This window comes from Argiope bruennichi, chromosome 6 (assembly GCF_947563725.1).
Source record: "Argiope bruennichi chromosome 6, qqArgBrue1.1, whole genome shotgun sequence".
Classification (NCBI taxonomy): domain Eukaryota; kingdom Metazoa; phylum Arthropoda; class Arachnida; order Araneae; family Araneidae; genus Argiope; species Argiope bruennichi.
The window spans coordinates 107258514-107275061 of NC_079156.1; the positions used below are offsets into that span (position 1 = coordinate 107258514).

The 16548-nt window shown below is 30.8% G+C and overlaps 1 protein-coding gene across 1 annotated transcript in view; it reads right to left on the reverse strand.

Annotated features, from left to right (window-relative positions):
• Positions 1–4489: 4489 nt before the first annotated feature.
• Positions 4490–16548, reverse strand: part of LOC129971418 (cytochrome P450 3A31-like) — a 46077-nt gene continuing 34018 nt past the window's right edge. The window contains exons 11-14 of the mRNA XM_056085171.1: positions 15811–15899; positions 11951–12094; positions 8776–8938; positions 4490–4711 (exon numbers count right to left, since the gene is read on the reverse strand). Coding sequence (XP_055941146.1) covers positions 4616–4711; positions 8776–8938; positions 11951–12094; positions 15811–15899 — 492 coding nt within the window. The 3' untranslated portion in view covers positions 4490–4615. The remainder of the gene's footprint in view (positions 4712–8775; positions 8939–11950; positions 12095–15810; positions 15900–16548) is intronic.

The window sequence follows — 16548 nt, forward strand, 5'->3', positions numbered from 1 at the left end:
ATATTATCTATACTTATATATAAATAATATAAACTTTTGAACGTGGGGTGGTTTTGAAATCCAGGGACTTTAACTGGTGAAGATCTACAGAAATTTTCCCAAAGTCGTGTCCTGAAAACCATTGAAGTAGGTACTCGTCCTATAAGGAATCTACCTAATATTGTAAAAATTCAGAAAAAAATTCCACGATAAATAAATCAACATCATTAAAAACGATTTTTTTTTTAAATTTTAAAAAGAATGTAAAAATAAATTTTTGTAATAATATTTTCCGAAATTATTGTGGAAAGAACCAAAATCTTTTTTAGTTTTCAATTAATAAAAAATTATTTAAAAACGAAGTATACATTATTATATTTTCCAAACTGCTCGTATTAGTTAAAAGAAGTATATTATTATATTTTCTAAACTATATTTGACCAAAATTTGATAGCTTAGTTCAAATTATTTTGCATGAAAAGAAATGAATGAATTCAGGAAACATAAACATTCTCCTTTATAATTAGCCGAACCTAGTAATAAATGGGACTATTCTAAAATGATATTAATTCTAAACAAAAAATAATTGATGATACAATCACTACAGAAAAAAAGATAATGAATAAAGCTAACATCTCTCTTTTTAAAGTAAGCATATTTATGCTTTCATTTTCGAGTATTTAGAAATATTATCCCTGAAATGCATCCCTGAAATGAAGGAAAGATTTCTAAGACAGAGATGCTTAGTTTAAAAAAATAAAAACAATACGATAAATTTTATCCCAATTATTCCTTAACAATACAGAATTCACTCAGAAACGAAATGCCTTAAGTCACAGAACACGACAATTAGCACAACAGTTCTCTCTGTAGCTCCAATCCTCCTCTTCCCCCAGATATAATAACAGATGGGCGAGCATCTGTTGCTCCAGCTAATCCCCATTCCTTTTAGTGTGTGTGGGAGGGGGACTTCTGTTTTGAGATCGATGTTCTCTTTCTATAAATAATCGGGCAGCAGAGAACGGAAAAGACGCATGACAAACTGTGAAAGCAGAAATCATATATTATTATTGGAGTTAGAAGGTGTTTTCTTTTTTATGCGGACTGCTGAATAAGAAAGATCTGTCTTTTTGAGGTCCTTTCTTTTAACAGCAATCAACCGAAAAAAACACTCCCAATAGTTCTGTCATGTGCGGATTGTTAGCGTTCTCTAATGATATGAGAGATTTTCTAACAACTTTTAATAATCAGTAAAGCTGTAGCACATTATCAATTAATGTGTTAAATATGTCTCAACAATGACGAATTCTGGGTGTGTGTTCTTTGAGAGTTCATACTCTTCTAGAGCTAAATAAGAATTATTGCCTACTTTTTAATTATCATATATGTTTGTTTTTCATTTTATTTCTTTACATTTTCATATAAGAGGTAATTGTCAAAAAATTAACTTGAGTTTCAAATTGAGCTGAAGAATTTGTACAAAAAGGTTTTTCAGCTGTACGATTTAAATTTTACCAACCTGTTCTGTACATTTAAAATCTCTGTTTCATTCACTGATGATAAAAATTTGTAATGTCACACGGCCGCCAAAAAAAAAAAAAAGCTAAGCAAGATACCAGTATTGATTCTAATGAAAATATTCAAAACTCCCAGAATACAGGTATTGTTTCTGAATTTAGAGATTTAAACGACACATTTGTCCAAGATACAACCGAATTGCCAAGTTCAACCAACCCCCTCGAAGAATCCATATTAATTGATAATTTATTTCTTGATGATAGAGAAGTTTCAGAATCAGATGACCTCATTGATTATGATATTGAAGAAACCATAAACGAAGACATGATAAATGATTATAGGCAGCAAATCATTCAGTCAAACAGTTATTAATCCACGCTTTTATCCAGATTTTAAGAAGAACTACATCAAATATCGGCACAAAGAAAAAAGCTAACATTAATATTAGCTCTGGAATTTTAACTGTTGCAAACAACATTGGCAAGAAAACTTTACATGTAACATAATTTTTTAACATTCCATGATTATTTTTATCGTGTATTTGTTTGTTAATCGGTCATTTTTAGAAATGAATCACGTTTGAATCATTTCACTTTTTTTATAAATCCCGTTATATCTGCTGTCATATGAGTTTTTAAGCCACCATTTATGCTTGATATACACCATATGTTTGGTGCAGCATAACCAAAATTATTTTTTTGGGCCATAAAACCACATTCAAGCCAGAATTGTAACTTTTTGTTGGCGATAAATTGTCAAATGTTACAACTTACTTTATCATTTTCTAATAACCCTAAAAGCAAAAAAATCCATGCTCAAAAGCGATAAATCACCAATTTTCAGACCGTGCATTTTGAAGCTTCAAAAACCCCAAATCAAAACAACATCATGTTCTCACATGATAATACCATAATAATACACACAAGCTTTTACATTGGGATATATCGAAGCAAACTGTTCCTTAAATAGATACCATATTGAAATACCTTGGTTTTGAATATCTGATCTACATAAAAGGTCCTTTCCTTATTAACCGGTTAATTGGCTGAAATTCTTTCCTCTATGTTACTGAATAGCGATGGTAAATAATACACCACCATATTACAACAAATTCTCGATTTACATTGTATTAAACCAGAGGGAGTGGTATCCATGAAATTTTCTTACATATTATTATTACAATAAATATACTTGTGTAATATTAGTTGCATGCCTTTGGCAAACAATAATTACGAAATAGCGTATTATCATGGGATTTTTAATTAATCACTGAAATACAGTTAAAGCTGAAAGTATTCTTGATTCTTTTTTTCTGGACCACTAAAAGTAAAATTTCACACAGAACTACAAATATGGTATTAAAATAATATACCAAATATCATATATTTTAGCCATTGAGTTTATGACTTATTGCGTTTAAATGCTTTCGAACATATAGAATGACACACGATCCCCCTTGAAGGATTTGATTCCAATTTTGATAGAATATTTACATTTTAGATGTAGAATCTGTGAAAATATTATTTATTTTCTTCGGTTTGTAATTTTTAGGTTAATTAATATACAGAGGCTGAAAAGAGAAACCTCTTCTTAATGAATTACACTCAAAAATTGATAAAAATCTACAAACTTAGTGCAAAAACCGTAGGCCAAATTTCAATGACCAAAACATTCTTGAATTATCATGCTCATACTACAGACAGAGACAGAAATAATCAGACATAATTTCAAGAATGTGTTTTAAGGTCTTCTTCTTGTGCACAGCCTACCGTTCCAGCATCACTGAACGAAGCAGTATTGACGAGATTTGTTGTGACCCACTGCTATCATTATCAACCCGTTCATAACACTAGTCGATTTACCAAACTGACATCCTCTTCCAAGCGATTGGTCTCCAGTCACAAAGTGGCCAATCTCTGGCTTTCCTGCTCATCTTCTCGTAAACATATCATCCTTTTAATCCTTTCTATGGCCGTGGGAAGTATGCTTCCCACCAAATTTATCAATCTTTGTATGAAATTATGTAGGTTGGCATAAGATCTGATGAATTTTTTTAGACAGACAGAAACTTAGATGCTCAGTTCTTTATCTCACATAAAATGACGTGTCTTGATCTCTTATTTAATTATTAATTAACCAAATTAATTAATTAATCAAATTAAATTTATCTAATAAGCTAAATGAATCCCTTTTCTTATTCCAATTTCAAGCCTAAAAATATTTTAACATAATATGACTAGAAAAAAATGGCCCTTTAAAGGTTTAAAAGAGGAGCAGGCTACCACTTTAAAAAAATCTCAAAATTCTTAACATTCCTCAAACTTTTCGTTCCATAACAAAAGAAAGGCAAACACTTTAAAACTTTCAAATAGTTGATAATAAAAACTGTCAATTTTTAACATCGTGTTCTTTCAGTGTTTTGAGATTTACTGGCATCATTAATACTGTGCTTAAGTTATTCATTTCAACTTTTAGATATTTTCTTAGTTCCGAGATTTTTATGCATTCCTTTAAACAATAATAAACAGTTTATGTATTTTACAAAAAAAAGACATGTATTTTACAGAATCAGGGAGGTCTAAAATGTAGCGATGCTACAAAACTCCAATTTTTTATCGATAGCACTACTTTCTCTTTACATACTTCGTACACGAGAAAGTGAAAAAAAAAATACGAGAAAAAAAATATAAAAATTATTTGTTTTTTATAGTATAAATAATGTATAATAGCATTCTTTTCACAATTTGTTCTTTAAATGAATGCTTTTGTTTCCCTGAAATAAATTTTCTCTTCCATGGTCCAAATCAACTGACAATCAGTTGGGCTCAATTTGTACCATTCTTGTTACTTGTTTATAAATAATAAATATTACATAATTCTTTCATATTCATTTAAAATAATATTAAAATATGCATATTTCCACAATCTCATTTCAAGGAATATTAAAACATTTACAATCGCGTATCAAATAACGCAATGAAAAAAAATAAAATTTAGAAAAAAAATATTTTATTTCATTTCGTAAAACAATATCATTTGAAATTCATCCTGGACAAACTATATTCATTTATCTTTCCTTGTTTTCGCTACTCTCCAAACATCATTTGAGAAGTGAATGTTATTTCAGTAGTATTTTATCTGTCCTTTCTTCGAGCTTCAGAGCCAAATTTTTAGTAATCAGAAGACCGGGTCCAAGGTGAAATTGCAAAGGAACCTGTGAATAAATTATTCAAGTATTACATTTTGCAAGTACCATCAAATTAGAGTATAATCGTGCAGGTCTTAGTGTTAAATTAAATTGAAATGAGAATTATTGAAATAACTTACATTTAATTTTCTTAAATTTAGATAATTGCAGAATTTTGACCAAACTTAAGATAGTTTCAAAAAAATTATAAGGTTTTCGCATTTGGAAATAAGCAGCAGTGTCCTGGTTCGAAGTTTTAGAATCAAGAAGTTTTGGTTAGGAATCGGAGGGTTCAAAATTCAATATATATTGTTATGAATCTGTAATGTTGCTTCCTAGCTCAGTTAGTTCCATCGTAGGAAAGACAATTTTACGATCATCTCTATTGGAGGCTGATCGGATGGCGAATCAGTGATCTCAGGTCTTGGAGACTTGGCGACGAATTTAGGAACTTTGCGACAAAATGGATGCTACTAGAATCTTTAAGAATTTTGGCGATAGAGGCAATAGTAGCTGAGACATACTTGATTGTTCAAGAACCTTCTGTGCCCTGCTCCGGAAACTATAAAAGGCCGGCAGTCCAAACCGAAGACAGTCGCCGAGAGATTTAGAGTCGCATAGCGAGTCAATGGCGAATTGGTTGGATTAGTCCAGCGAAGCCCAGGCGTGGTCTGGAGCTCAAGAGATTGGCTGTTGTGCAAATCCTGAAGTTTATTATAAAATCAGCACCAAACCGTGTGAGGACTAGCCAGTCGTGTAGTAGTGAATTGGCAGCTGTATACAGCTGAATTGAGGAGACAGTGATTAATTGCAGACGTTTGGAGAGACCATAGAGAGTAGCTATGAAGATTCCCTCCTCCTGCTGAATTCTGTCTGGCCACTTTGTGTGCCATGGTTGTTATTACTACTGATTACTACTTATAGGTTACTATTTGTTGTAGTGTGCAGCTATGCATTTTTTGTTTACTTCTCGGCTGTGCTTTGTCGTCTGTGTATTCATGTCTTCGAATTAATAAACGTCGTAATTTGCAACGCAGGCCTGTTGATTGTGTTATGCCATACACCCACTACAAGCGAACCAGTTTTACGGACTTAGTGGCTGAAGTTCCGTAACAATATCTTGTATATGATACGTTACACTTTAAGTCTGAAATTGAGGGTTAGCAAGTCTCGATGTCATTAGACATTAGACAGAACATCGAAATGATGATATTTATTCACAAACATTGTTTTATTGCATCAAAATCGGGTGTTAATATTATAGATGAACTGTTAGCTAAATAAACTTTATAGGGAAACAAATTTAAGCTGGGTAAAATATATGTTTTTAATTCAAAAAAGGAAACGGAAGCTAGCCTCTTGACCCAGGAATTTCTTTCGCCAACTAATTAGATGAGTCATCTTACATGGATTGAAATAAAATAAAGGCCGAATATAAGAAAGCAAAGTACATCTGAAAAATTCAAATGTGGCTAAGGCATTTTATTTATAATTCATTTCTACTTATTTAAATTAATTTCTACTTTAGTAATTACAAATTTAAATAATGAAAACACTGTCAGTCAATACACATCAGACACATCGTTGCATGCAAAAGGGTTAATGTATATTTATGGCTCGGATTCGCGGAACCATAATTTTTACTTATAATAGTAAAAATTTCAAAGAAATGCGAACTACTGATGTGAAACTAGGCAGTATGAAAATGTTTTAGATTTTATTCGAATATCTTTATTTTATTTTAAAAATCTACCAGCACCCATATCATAATTATTACATTAGTGATGCATTATACATAAATCTGATAGTTAAAAATTTAAAAACATCGTTTTAAAATGCGCTGAATAATACTTTCAAAATTCATTAAATCTAATGGAAGAATTTTAAGGAAATAATACTGATATGACTTAAATGTTTTATTCTTGTATTTTAAACGATATGAAAATGGTTTTTGTGCAATAATACGTTCCGAAGTTATAGAAGAGAAATATTAAAATCTCGATAAATTTTGAATTAAAAATCTAAACCAAATTTTGAAAAATACTCAATTATTCAGCGCTTTAGATCATTTAAGGCGATTTTAATTTCTGCATATTGTAATCTTATGGTTACCTATTAACAATATCGTGCCAAAATTAGTTCTGTCAAATTGTCATAAAAAGTATGAAAATATGGAAAACAAGTAATATATAAAACAAAATTTTTTAAGTCAATTCCTACTTAGGTCAACAATTTTTATTTTATTTTAGTGACTTTAGTTATCTCTTTAGTTACTAATAATTACAAAATTGGTGACAAACTTGGCTACCATTTGGCGACGGATTTGGTAACTTTGGCGACCAAATAGAAATTACTGGATAAATTTAATTAATTAATTTATATTTGAAAAAAAAAAACTGTATTAACATCAAGTGTCATCCACTACAAGTTTTAAAAAAATGTGTTTGAACTTGAGTGGATGAATAAAAAGTATTTTATTTAACGATTGAAAATTCGAACAAGATATATATAGAGAGACGGAGTGTGAGCTAATAGTAGGAATTGAAAAATACATAGCAGTAATTATATTGGTTTAAGTCGTTGAGTTGGATATTCAAAGCAACACTCTAAGTCTTTTCCTGGATAAGTTACTGAAGAAGGGGCGGAGAAAAAAGTAGAAGTTGAAACACCATTTTTGCAGTTTTAATAAAAATCCACTAAACTGAGAGAAAAGTTTAATTTAAAAAAAATTTAGGTATTAAAAGGACTTATAAAATGAGCTGTAAAATGTTATGCAGTTTAAATATATAACAGTAAATTTTAATAGATCAGTAGTAAAGGGCCAGTAGTAAATTTTTTTTTAAATTTAGAAAAAATGTTTTTCGTATTTTTAAAAAATTTCAGAGGAAATTTTGAAAGTCCTCTTAATTATATGTTATACAGAAGAAAACAAATTATTAAAGCTAAATATCAAAATACGCTTTTTTTTTCATTATTCGACTCAGTCGAAAAAAAACTAAAAAAATAGTGACATCTATAAATAGCGTCTTCTTCCTTTCTTGGCAATGTCTAAATTTTCAAAAATTTATACAGATATGAACCTGAAATTTTTATCTATTATTACTTTCATAATTATTATTTTCATTCATATTTACATCTTTTTTTTTTCTTTTGAAAAACACTGCATATCCAGTTACCCCCTTTCTAAGATCATGGAAAGTATACTATTTACCAACAAACTCATCAATCTTAAATTATTAGTTTAGTTTAGTTATATTAACGTCCCGTTGTAAAGCAACACTAGGGCTATTTCGGGATGGACCTGGTAATTTTGAACCGCGGTCAGATGACGAGGACGACAACTGAGCTGGCACCCCCCCCTCTCCACACCACACCACACCACACCACACCAGCGGGAGAACTTTTGGCATGACGGATTTAACGTGCAACAGACCCCCTTACACGACGGTTCTTCGATGGAATCGGGTCTCGAGCCTGAAACCCTACGGCTCACAAGCCAAGACCTTACCACCAGGCCACCGCGTAAAATGAAGTGATGTAAGCTGGCCTAAGTTGTCATAGATTTTTCTATAAGACAAAATACTAAATGTTCAGTGTCTTATCTGAACATTTAGACAGATAAGATACAAATGATATGTCTTGATTTGTTATTTAGATTTTTTATTCATGAAATTAATTAATAAATAATTAATTTTTTCAGATAATAATTATCTTAAGATAATCTGAATCCTAAAAATATTTTAATACAGCATGAATCGACAAAAATGGCATTTTAAAGAGTTAAGCAGCTCACTTTACAGGTTTTTTTTAAAACCTAAAATTCTTTTATTTAATTATTTCTATTAAGATTAATAGCTTTTTATATGAACGCGAAAAATTGACGTTTCCACTTCTAGCCACCTTCCACTTTTATCTGGTAACATAGCTACGTTCAAACTTAAAATCCTATTTCCAACAGCTAACTCAGCAACTTAAACTAACAAAGTTGCATTTATGTATTAACTCAGCAACTTAAACTAACAAATTTGCTGTTATGTATTTTCATGTCAAAATTCAATTCGACTGTACTAAATGCAAAATTCATACATTACCTTAGTTTCTAGACATCTGAGGAGTTTGAAATTAGCGATGACGTAAGCGAGGCACACTTTGACCTCCATAAGGGCGAATCTCATTCCGACACAGTTTCTAGGTCCAGCTCCGAAAGGCATGAAAGCGTAGGGGTCTCGCTTTGCTCGCTCCTCTGGCGTGAATCTGGAGAAACATTAATCCATAAATTGTAAATAACGCATGCTGTGCCACTTTAGAACATATTTTAGACGATGATTTTTCGATGCCACCGATATAGAAATTTGTGTTGGTCCAAGATGAGAATTTATTTGAAGATTACAAACTCAAAACCATAACTTCAAAGCACGATGTATATTACTACTGAGTAAAACAGACAGTTGATTTTATGAGATGAGATAAATTTTTAAAATTTCAGCATCGAAACAAGTTTAGCGAATTGAGATGCGCGAGGATAGAACCTGAGACCTTGTGGTTCGCAGTCCAGTAACATAACCATTATACCAAAACAATTGTTCGGGTAGCAGAGCTGTTAACTGGCTTATATGCTATTCACCATAGACTCTCCCTCCAGTGAGTCGAACGATATGGATGTTCAGTGGTGATGTATTTAGCTGTTGTCTAAACGGGTCTTTACCCATGAGTAGCGCCAAGCGTTATGGCGAGCGATTTTTTTGTGGTTGCTGATGCGCCAAGTGAGTCTGACGGCCTTTTTTGTGTTGCTGCGTCAAGTGAATCTGACGACTTTGGTTGCGGGTAGATGGCGCCACAATAGCTGTTACGAAGGTTGAAGGTTCATCGTCCGAGGTCACCAATTTAGCGATATGTTATGCGCGAGGATAGAACCTGGGATCTTGTGGTTAGCAGACCAGTAACATAACCATTATTCCAAAACAGTCGTTTGGGTAGCAGAGCTGTTAACTGGCTTATATGCTGTTCACCACACAAGTATTATTAAACGCCTTTATTATATATTTTTTATCTAACTTACTATAAATACAAGAAATAAGCAAGAAATTTTTTGAACAATTTTTTATCCCCTGATGTGCTAAAATTTTGAAGCTCTGTATATTGTATGTTATTGATGGCAATACCATATTTAATTATTTTTACAGCTTAATTGCCAGTCGAAACGCCCTTTAGGGTTTTATTACTGTTGTTCAAATAGTAAGATAAAGAAAAGGCAGGAAGCTAAATTAAAAATTGATTTCCACAGTTGAAGACACACAAATGAATTTTCCACTCATTAAGAAATCTGCTAATGTATTTTACTTGTGAACATTAATATCACAAGTGACAGAGTTTGGATAGAAGGTTCTCCATTAAAACACATATATTGTACAATATTGTATGACATTAAACAATATTCGCAATATTGAATAATATAATATCGTACAATATTGTGCAACAGACTGTGGTTTGTGGGTTACTAACTCTTAAATTCTATTTGAATAGAAGGTTCTCCATTAAAACACATATATTGTACAATATTGTATGATATTAAACAATATTCGCAATTATGAATAATATAATATCGTACACTATTGTGCAACAGACTGTGGTTTGTGGGTTACTAACTCTTAAATTCGATTTGAATAGAAGATTCTCCAATAACACACATATATTGTACAATACTGTATGATATTAAACAATATTCGCAATATTGAATAATATGATATCGTACACTATTGTGCAACAGACTGTGGTTTGTGGGTTACTAACTCTTAAATTCGATTTGAATAGAAGATTCTCCAATAACACACATATATTGCACAATATTGTATGACATTAAACAATATTCGCAATTATGAATAATATAATATCGTACAATATTGTGCAACAGACTGTGGTTTGTGGGTTACTAACTCTTAAATTCTATTTGAATAGAAGGTTCTCCATTAAAACACATATATTGTACAATACTGTATGATATTAAACAATATTCGCAATATTGAATAATATGATATCGTACACTATTGTGCAACAGACTGTGGTTTGTGGGTTACTAACTCTTAAATTCGATTTGAATAGAAGATTCTCCAATAACACACATATATTGCTCAATATTGTATGACATTAAACAATATTCGCAATATTGAATAATATAATATCGTACAATATTGCGCAACACACTGTGGTTTGTGGGTTACTAACTCTTAAATTCGATTTGAATAGAAGATTCTCCAATAACACACATATATTGCACAATATTCTTTGACATTAAACAATATTCGCAATTATGAATAATATAATATCGTACACTATTGTGCAACAGACTGTGGTTTGTGGGTTACTAACGCTTAAATTCGATTTGAAGAAAATAAAGAACTATTTTTCAGAACTTAAAATTATTTTTAATGATTTCTAGCTTTTTAAAGCGTAAAAAATTTTAAAATCTCTTGATATGAATTTTAAAGTGTGATACAATACTTCTGGACAAATACAGATTTCCATACAATACATGGGCATAACTCTAAAGTTGGAACTCCAGAAAAATAGTTCCAATATTCTGCAATGATTAAATACAAATTAAAAAGGTTGAATAAAATAATATCCAATAAATTTGTGGAATATCAATCTCTAGAAAAAATGACAGAAACTGCTCAAAAGTGCTGCTACTAAAACTAAAGCAGATTTAAAACCATCAACAGAATATTACACGCTCACTATAAAAAACAATAAGTAATTCTTCTTTAGAAACCGCAGTTACATAAATAAAAGCGAGAAAATTCGCAATAGAATTTATTGATTGTCATAGCAGGTATGATTCTTCATATGATCTCTTAGGGAATAGGGCAAATATGAAATATCAAGTAACCACGCCAGCCACCTAGAAGTACCGTTTCTAGTCGAAAATTCCCTCTAGTACTTTGCCACATGAGTTACGATCATGCTTTCTTTATAAGGTAATTTATTTTTGTCTAGATATGTTCTTTCGCTCCTTAAAGTTTGCACCAAGAATTTTGAAATCCCCTGTAATTACGCAAAGAATATAAGTTCTCTTCAAAATGATGTCCAGAAACAACTGGTAACCCTGAAGGAAGTAAAAATAACTACAAAACTGCTTTGAAGACCATCGAGTATACGTTAAAACACAAAGTGGTCACAATAGAACTGGCGCTCTTTAAGAGACTGTATTTAAATGTGGTGTCATTTATTTTCGAAAAAAGTTAGATTTATTTTTTTATTTTGCATTACCTGTTTGGATCAAACTTCTCTGGATCTGGAAACAATTTAGGATCTCTTTGCAGAGCATAAATTGGAATAGTGACAATCATGTCTTTTGGAACAGTTACGCCGGTGTCTCCTAGCTTGCAATCAGCTACTGTCATTCTTTCCAACCTATAAAGAAGAAAATAAAAGCATGAATAAAATTAATAATGTAATGATTTAAGCAAGTCATCTAATATATTGCTTATAGAAATATGAATCATAATTATATAATCAATCATAATTGCTTATATAAATATCAATCATAATTATATAATCAATCATAATTGCTTATATAAATATCAATCATATTTAAATTAAATATACTTGCACCTGACGGTGAATTGATAAACATATTGCATGCTAATGAGTATCTATGCTTGACTATCGTTGTAAAATCTGTTCTTAAAAAGTATTTTTCTAGACTTTATTTCCGTATTTTTAAAGAATGTATTGCTTGTGTTGGTCTAATTTGTGTCAGTGATATTTTATGCTCATGCTTAAGTTGAGATGATTTAAATAAATGTTTGCGATTTTTGAACAATGTGAGCTTTATAATGAAACATTTGTAAAGCATTTTCCCCATCTCAATATGCTCATGTAAGCTATCCGAAATATAGTTTATAAGTCAATTATAGTTATATTAAAAAAAAACATCAGTTGTTGTAGTATAGACTATTTTTGCACCATAATAATATCCACTGAAATAATTTCCAATTTTTATAAGAATAACTAGATTTTGTTTCGTTATATTTAAGCCCTATTTCGAAGCGAAACAAGAGCTATCACAGCGGTGAGATGACATTTGCCCCTGATGAATTTAATGTGCACCAAACCAGCTTACACGATAGTTCTCCTGAGGAAACATTCCTTGTCGGACTTTGAGCCTGGAACTCTCTGGACTCAAGGCTAATGCCTTACCATGAAGCCACCGCTGTCAAGATGAAAAGTTTGACTTCTTGGAAAAACAAAAGCAGTTGGCTGTTTTTCAATGTACGCAGTTGATATTCTCATGATAAAACTAAAATAACCCAATTACAATTATGCATCTATTGCTATTATTCAATTGCTTTTGGCAACAATAAGAAAACTCTTTAGCTAAAAGGAATATTTATTTTTATTCAGTGTGTTTTTTCCCATAATTTTTCAAATTCATGCATTAAAATTTTAATTAGAAATCTTAAACATTCTTCATTTTTACCTCAAAGTAGAAATATAGAGTAAATATTGTAATCAATAAAAAATTCAAATTCGAAATTTTGACGAATCTTTATATTTCAGATCTCCCTGAGTTAGAAAAATATATTTTTTGGCATTAGTGGAAACATGATAACTCAAAAACGTTTTAGGTTAGATAACTGAAATTTAGGATATGGAATTACAATCAAATTTGTATATTTCTGTCAAATTTTGAATCTTTCTGAATTTGAATTTGTCAAATTTTTCAGGCAATCTATCACTTTGGCTGTTTGAGTACAAATAAACTGTATAACTAAAAAAGCCAGAGCTAGATAGATAAAATTTGCGATACAGGTTTAGCATTTAAAATATAGATTCTTATCTAATTTTCAACCCAATCTATCAAAGGATTATCTGACGGTCTGTACTTTCATGTACATGTAAACACAATAACTCATAAAGGGAATGAAATTAATTCAATGAAATTCGATACATGATTTTTTAACTACAACTGTAATTCCCTGTCAAATTTTGATTTCATTAGGTGAGCAAAATAACGTTCAAAATACGCAATAGTTTTATAGATTCAGTAAAAATACTAGATTCATTTTAAAGATCTATATTTCGTAAATATTGTTATCTAATGACATTTAAGGCTGTAATTTTATGCAGGTACAGGGTCATTTCATTTCAAAGATCTATATTTCGTAAATATTGTTATCTAATGACATTTAAGGCTGTAATTTTATGCAGGTACAGGGTCATTTCATTTCAAAGATCTATATTTCGTAAATATTGTTATCTAATGACATTTAAGGCTGTAATTTTATGCAGGTACAGGGTCATTTCATTTCAAAGATCTATATTTCGTAAATATTGTTATCTAATGACATTTAAGGCTGTAATTTTATGCAGGTACAGGGTCATTTCATTTCAAAGATCTATATTTCGTAAATATTGTTATCTAATGACATTTAAGGCTGTAATTTTATGCAGGTACAGGGTCATTTCATTTCAAAGATCTATATTTCGTAAATATTGTTATCTAATGACATTTAAGGCTGTAATTTTATGCAGGTACAGGGTCATTTCATTTCAAAGATCTATATTTCGTAAATATTGTTATCTAATGACATTTAAGGCTGTAATTTTATGCAGGTACAGGGTCATTTCATTTCAAAGATCTATATTTCGTAAATATTGTTATCTAATGACATTTAAGGCTGTAATTTTATGCAGGTACAGGGTCATTTCATTTCAAAGATCTATATTTCGTAAATATTTTTATCTAATGATATTTAAGGCCGTAATTTTATGCAGGTACAGAGATGAAATCTTAATTGGACAGTAAGTGGGAAAAATCAGGAGGATCACTCCTGCTGGTTTTAATATTATTTTCTCTTTACTATGGAGTAGTTAATGCCTATTTGTATTATTGGAAGATGTCTATTCTACTATGTTCAAAATTTATTAAATATTCTGGTAATTATGCTTAAATTATTTTCTATTTTTTTCAATTCCTACTACTGGTTCACACTCACCCTATATATATTTATATGTCTTGTTCAAGTTTTCAATCGTTAATAAAATACTTTTAATTTGATCATTCAAGTTTATATACATTTTTTTGAACTTGTAGTGGATGAAAATTGATATTAATACAGTTTTTTAATTATTAAATTTAATTAATTTTTAATGACGGCGTCCTAGCATAGGGGTAGCGCACCTTCCCCGTGATCAGGGTGTCCCGGGTTCGAATCCCGATTCGGGCATGGTTGTTCTTTACCTGTGTTCTGTCTGTGAGGTGTGTGAATGTACTCCCCTGTTAAAAGGGGTTGTGCAAGCGAATGTGTGTGTGTGCCATCTTCATATGAGCTAGAAGTCAGACTTCTGCCCTCGGGAGCTCAGGGGTCTTTACCCTCAGAAGCTACTGCACCCCCTTTCCGTGGTAACGCGGACACGACATCATCAATTAATTTTTAAGACTTTAAATAGAGTTTTAGCAGTTTGTAATGAAAATTAAAAACAACAGGCAGTAGCTTAATCGGTAAAATGCAAGGATTTCTGTATTTTTCATGTGAAGGCGAAGAATGCGAGTTCAATTCTTGCGAAAGTAGGAATTGACTTTAAAAAAAATTGTGTATATTACTTATTACAAGTTAGAAATGCATGCGCAGCTTTGTTGCTTAAGGTTATTAGAAATTGTTCTAAAGGAAAGCTACACATAATAGCTGCGCTGCTAGACATAAAAATTTCTTTCGAATTTTCGCATTGTTCTTAACAACTCGTTATTGTTTCATGAAATCTAAAAATTCGTTTTCATAGAACTTTTGCATATTAACAGCTAAAATTTAAGTCATAACGCATTTTTCCACAATAAAAAATCTGAACAAAGTTTTTGATATTAATGATAAATATCAGCATTAAATAGTGCAGCTATAGCATGCTTTGTTACGCTAATGAATTCAATATTTCTTTTAAACAATTGCCCGTTTCCTACAAGTAAAACATTTGTTGGATACTGCTGCAAGAATTTCAACTTCTGTAGAGTATAAAAATTTATATTATTTTTATTCAGTAATTGCTAGTTACGTGAGTTAAGAATTATCTATGGACTGGAAAGTTTGGTTTAATTTAACTTTTAAAAATAAAGCAATGCTTTTTCCTACCTCGTAACAGCTGGATATATGCGCATTGATTCGGATATAACGTTGTCAAGGTATTTCATTTCTTGAAGGGCTTCATACGTTAATTCACCCTAAGACACAAAAATAAAACTGAACATGAAAAGAAGGCAATAAATAATAAAAGCAGTAAATTCTTAAAAAGAACGTTTTCATTACCGTATTAATATATATATATATATATATATATATATATATATATATATATATATATATATATATATATATATATATATATATATATATATATATATATATATATATATATATATATAATGTTGATTCTTATCATGTACCTAATAGTTAGTTCCTAAAAAGTTACAGATAGATTGAAGTTCAAATTGGAAAAAAAAATGCTTTAGATGACTGTTTCTAAATGACTGTTATCGTGGATGGTAAAATGTTTCTGTAAGAAAGCTGAATTCCGAACTATTACATTGTAAAAGCTTCGCACGGAAAAAAGATTGACGTTATCAAATCCTTTTTGAATGAAATACTGCATTTAATAGAATGTTGCGAGTAAACAAGGACTTTGGAGGAACGTTCGCGAAGTGGCGACAATTCCTTGGGCTCGGACCAAGTCCATATTCAAAAAAAGTATCAATCAGCATCCGAGACATCAATGGGGAACTTCATTTACAGCGCTAGTGAAGTTGGGAGAATGTCGCGGAATCCAGAATTGTCAACACGACATATTTTGCACGGAATCTTGGATCTGTATAT